Source organism: Elephantulus edwardii, unplaced genomic scaffold (assembly GCF_000299155.1).
Source record: "Elephantulus edwardii isolate Elephantulus edwardi_28Jun2011 unplaced genomic scaffold, EleEdw1.0 scaffold00013, whole genome shotgun sequence".
Lineage (NCBI taxonomy): Eukaryota > Metazoa > Chordata > Mammalia > Macroscelidea > Macroscelididae > Elephantulus > Elephantulus edwardii.
Genome location: NW_006399763.1, coordinates 18,045,841 through 18,051,096, shown reverse-complemented (window position 1 = coordinate 18,051,096; position 5,256 = coordinate 18,045,841). Strand labels below are relative to the sequence as shown.

At 39.5% G+C, this 5,256-nt stretch overlaps 1 protein-coding gene across 1 annotated transcript; it reads left to right on the top strand.

Moving 5' to 3' along the window:
• The first annotated feature begins 857 nt into the window (after positions 1-857).
• On the top strand, positions 858-1,880 carry LOC102850782 (RNA-binding protein 6-like). The gene is made up of 2 exons (XM_006881241.1): positions 858-866; positions 976-1,880. The coding sequence occupies exons 1-2, from the start codon at positions 858-860 to the stop codon at positions 1,759-1,761; spliced, it is 795 nt and encodes a 264-aa protein (XP_006881303.1). The 3' UTR covers positions 1,762-1,880.
• Positions 1,881-5,256: the final 3,376 nt, after the last annotated feature.

Sequence of the window (5,256 nt, the reverse complement as noted above, 5' to 3'; positions counted from 1 at the left end):
TCAGCTTCAGCTTGAACTTGCATATGAGTAGACTTGCCCAATAAAACACATTTCTTAATTTGTTGGCTGTTGTCATGGGTGTTGATCATATATACAAATAAAATGAAATCATTGACAATATTAATTTTTTCCTCATCTATCATGCGGCTTGCTATTGATCCAGTAGTGAGTATTTTTGTTTTCTTGATGTTGAGTTGTAATCCATGTTGAAGTCTGTAGTTTATGGTTTTATCCAGTAAGTGTTTTTAGTTCACTAAACTTTCACAAAACAAGGTTGTGTCATCTGCATAAAACAATACTTTATGAGTCTTCCCCCAAAACTGATACCACATTTTTCTTCATGTAATTCAGCTTCTCCAATTACTTGCGTAGCATACAAACTTAACAGGTATAGAGAAAGGATACAACTCTGAGGCAAATCTTTTCTGACTTTGAACTATGAAGTAATCCCTTGTTCTATGTGATTCATGTACAAGTTCCACATAAGCAAAATTAAATGTTCTCTAGCCCTTAAACAGATGCAGATTTTTAAAAACAATATTAGCGCTAAGGCATCAAACATAGATAGGTCTTTGTAGAAAGAACTTACTCTGTAAAGGTCATGAGCTGCCTGGATAATTTAATGAAGTGATTTAATATGCTTAAATAAATACATGTGATCTGAAGCTGAACAAACTTGGTTTCAAATCCTTGCCCTAGTATTTACTCTCTGTGCTTCCTGGCAGTGATATACATTTGAATATAGTAATTCCAGAGGATGGACAGAAGGAACTAGGATTTGTAGAATTTGCCCATTTCGAGGATGTGAATGAGCTCCCACCGCTATAGAGTTCAAGTTGTTATTGTGAAGACTCTGAATGCAGCAGGTGAGAGTAGCCAACATATGTGACCCTATAATGTAGGTACTACAGAGCTAGTTGCCAGAATTTTTAGCAAGTTATAAAGATTCTCTCATCTCTTCACTCATCAAGTTAGAAATTTCAGGACAATGCAAGTGAAGGGAAGGCTCCCCCAGAGGATGTCTTTAAGAAACCCTTGCCTCCCGTTGTGAAGAAGGAAGAGAGTCCTCCTCCACCTAAAGTGGTAAACCCACTAATCGGTCTCCTTGGTGAATATGGAGGAGACAGTGACTACGAGGAGGAGGAGGAAGAGGAGCAGGCTCCTCCCCCACCACCTCGCACAGTGCAGGCCCAGCCGAGGGAAGAGCCCGTCAAAAAGGAGAATGAAGAAGACAAACTCACTGACTGGAATAAACTGGCTGGCCTTCTTTGCAGAAGGCAGTTTCCCAATAAGGAAGTGCTCATCAAACACCAGCAGCTTTCAGACCTGCACAAGCAAAACCTGGAAATCCGCCGGAAAATTAAGCAGTCTGAACAAGAGTTGGCCTATCTGGAGAGGCGAGAACGGGAGGGCAGATTTAAGGAAAGAGGAAATGATCGCAGGGAAAAACTCCAGTCTTTGGATTCTCCAGAACGAAAAAGGATCAAATACACCAGGGAAACGGACAGTGACCGTAAAACTTTGGGTAAAGAAAGTATCGACAATAGCAGCAAAGGAGGCTATGGCCAGCAGGCTACTGGCTGGAAGAAGGGTACAGGTTTGGGATATGGCCAGCCTGGCTTAACTTCGGAAGAGACTGAAGGCCGCATGAAGGGACCCGGAGTGGGAGCCCCAGGAAGGACTAGCAAGAGACAGTCTAACGAAACTTACCGAGATGCAGTTCGAAGAGTCATGTTTGCTCGGTATAAAGAACTCGATTAAAGAATGGAGACGAGTCCCACAAGATACAACCTCTTTCCTGTGTTGTTTGTTTGTCTCCTTTTGTTTTGTTACTGTTCTTGCTGCTAGAACTTTTTAAAATAAACTTTTTTTCAATGTGAAAAAAAAAAAAGAAATTTCATTGTAATTGAATAAAATTCTTGTTGCTGTTGATCGTCTTTGAGTTGAGCATGACTCAGCAATTCCAAGAACAAAAGGCCTGAAGCCCCTCTACAACTATCAACGTTTATCAAAGTTCATAGAGTTTCCGGAGGCATGTTGTTTAGGAAGTGGATGCCACTCCTGCTTCCAACTGAATAGAATAACTAAATAAAATAATTGAATAAAATAGAAATCTTCATCCCAGTGTCTAGAACTGTTTAAAATGCATTTAAACAATGAGAATTTTTCCTGTTACTAAGTGATGTGAAGGGGAGCTCCTCTGACCCACAGCGAGTTTCCCTGCTAATTCAAAGTTGGTGCCTGTCTAGTGGTTCAAACCCACCAGCAACTCGACAGAGAAAGATGAGTAATCTTCTTTCTTGCCATTTACAGCCTTAGATACCTGCTTGGAGGGTCAACTATAAAATAACAAGGAGAGAGAATTTCTTTTAAAGTCCCTTTATCTAAAGGTTATAACTTTAAATCCTTAATGTTTACCGAAGGAAAAAAAAAATCACTCCAATAGATTGCACTCACCCTGCTCTGAATCATTGTTCTATGATCCTCCTTCTGTCTGCTCTGAAGCAGCATTTTACTCGGCTACACTCCTCCCATTTAAGGCCCCTGTTCAGAAGCTGACACAACAATCTGAGATATGACTCAGTCATGGGCCTGAACCAAGTTCTGAACCCAGGTCTGTGTCCCACATGGCAGGTGGGAAAGGCCACCAAGCCTCCATTTTTCTGTGCATCCTGCTTTTATTAGCTGCAACATAGTAAAGTCGGAGATCAGACAATTTTATTTTATTTAGTGGTGACAGTACCTTAGTCAATAGATAAGGGTTAGAAATAAAGATGTCAAGACATAACTGATAAGACTAAAGGGTTAGAAGAAAGGCGTATTTAGTGAATTAAAAGGAAAACTTATCAAACAGGGTTAATCCTGACCATACACCTTGATTTAGAGTTAGAGAACAGTATGTCTTAAAAATGTAATTCTCTTATGTGTTTCCTCTGAAGACTCTAAAGGCAATTAAAAAAATACCTTCTGAAAAAGGATTTTGTTTGGTCTTTCCAAGGGAGGGAAAAATCCTTTCCAAAACTATTTCTGGTAATCATGGATAGTATTATCTATGAAGACTTAAATTACAAAACAAAATTCTCAAATGTTTTAATGTTTAAAAAGTCCAGCAGCTAAAGATAAGGGTCTGAGGATGACAGTGTGGGAAATCCAGATCCCTCGGGGCACTATGCAAGGCACCCTCTCTTGGCAAAATATAGTCTCAGTGATGCTTCTCCAGTTACCATCTCTGCCTTTACAATCTCCCCAGGATTCTCCCTCAAACCTCAGGAAGACATGTACGCTTTCATAAGACACATCTCCTGGTGGTCTGAAGAAACGATTTGTGCCACTCGCTTTTGTTATTTTAGTTCTTTTCCTGTTGTCCGGGAAGAAAATGCATCCATCACTTTTATCAATCTCCGAAAGCCAAGCCAGGTTTCTGTGAAGCCACACACCCGTGCTCGCTCTCATGTCATTTAGATCTGAAAATCAGGTGCCCAAATTTAAATATTTGGACATTTCATTCTCAGACTCAACATATCCCTGCTTAGCAGAGAGCTAAATTTTGAATTGCCTGTTGGGAAGAGAGAACATGATCTGGACACCTCAGTCTCTCCTAATTTTTCTATATACAGAGGCCAGCCCTCCTCAGAACGCATCTCTGGACCAGCGAGCATGTGTCTCCACTGTCACTGAAATGTGTAGTTTCATACAGAGAGACAAAGGAGTTGGTTTTTGCTCCCAAGCCCCTTGCTACTTAAATAAAGTTATTGGCTGCCTAATGAATGTTAGCTGCAGTACTCCCTGTGGTCAGCCGGGCTGTTGTTTAATGAATTGCTTAATGTGCTTGATTACTGTTACAATGTTGAATGAGGAAAAGGCAAGAGAGATTTGAAAGATTCACTGGAGGATATGATGAAAATGAATTGGATCAATAGGAACTTTTTTGCTCATCTCTGAACAGCACATTACTGGCTATATTTTTAGAGATGAGGCATAATACAATTTTGTGGCTTGTTGTCTTTTTAAGAATTCACAAATATAAATCTCCTTCGACAGTGAGTTTTAAGGGCTGGCCCTCCTCAAGTTATAAATGATCCCCAGACTCTAGCCCTGGTTACTTACATAGACAGATAAATTAATTAGGAAAACTTTTATGCCAATTACTTTATGCCCTTGGCTTTCATATGTTTCTGAAGAGCAGCAGCTAATTAAAGATATGATTCATAATTACTGGTCGATCGACTAGTTGAGTAATGGAATCAGGAACTGTTCCAAAGAAAATTATCCATCACATCATTACTAATTGTTACATAATACATAAGGATGTAGAATTCAAATAAAAAATTACTTTGAAAGGTTCATTCAATTTTTTTAATTTAACAATTATAAACATGAAATTCCCTTTCACCTTTCTGAAGCAGTAGTGTGGGGTTTTTTTTATGTTTGGATTCTTTTTTCATTTGGAGTTTTTATTGCTTTTTAAAATGTTGTTTTAGGTAAATATATCCATTTGTATAAATCAAGAAGCCAAGTGCCCAAGTGAATTTAAGGTTTAATAAACAACAGCTTCTGTATGAAAATTGAAGGAGGAGGTAATAGTACAAATGTATTGTTTTTTCTTCCAACACCATCCATTAGATTTGCTGAAACCCAGTGAGCCCAAAGGGGAGGGAGTATTAAGGACCACCCATCAGCATGCCTTGGATTAGGAAAGTTCCCAGGCTCAGAAAGCCCAAGAATGTTAATACTTGGAGAATATTGAAATCTCCCCAAAGGAATAGTTGTCAGAGATTGTGTATATCCCACATCCATCCTAGCTTAGGGTAATTGTGGGCCTTTGTAAAGAAACACAGGACCAGCAAGGTGGAGATAATCTCACACACAGCAGAGCTTTGTAAGGCAGAAGTGAGAGGAGAACCCTCCAAATGAGCTACTGCCTCTATTGGTGAAATCGTGAGCATTCTATCTTATCAGCAAATAATTCCTAATTTGTATAAATCTACCTTTCACACATGCTGAGCAGCTGCTTCAGAAAATCCCTTACTCCTCCACCTTTCCTTAAAATTGCCCTTCCTCCTCTTCTTTTCTAATGGCTCACACTTCAACCCCAGTGACTACACAAGTTGGCGTTTATAGTGCTAAAGCAGAAGGCAGCCAAGCGAAGACTGGAGGAGGTCACTTCTCTCATCTGCTCACTCTCAATCATGATCTTGTTGGAAAATCCTAGTGCTGTTCCCATCTCTTCCACTCTTAAAAATATCTAAAGCACTA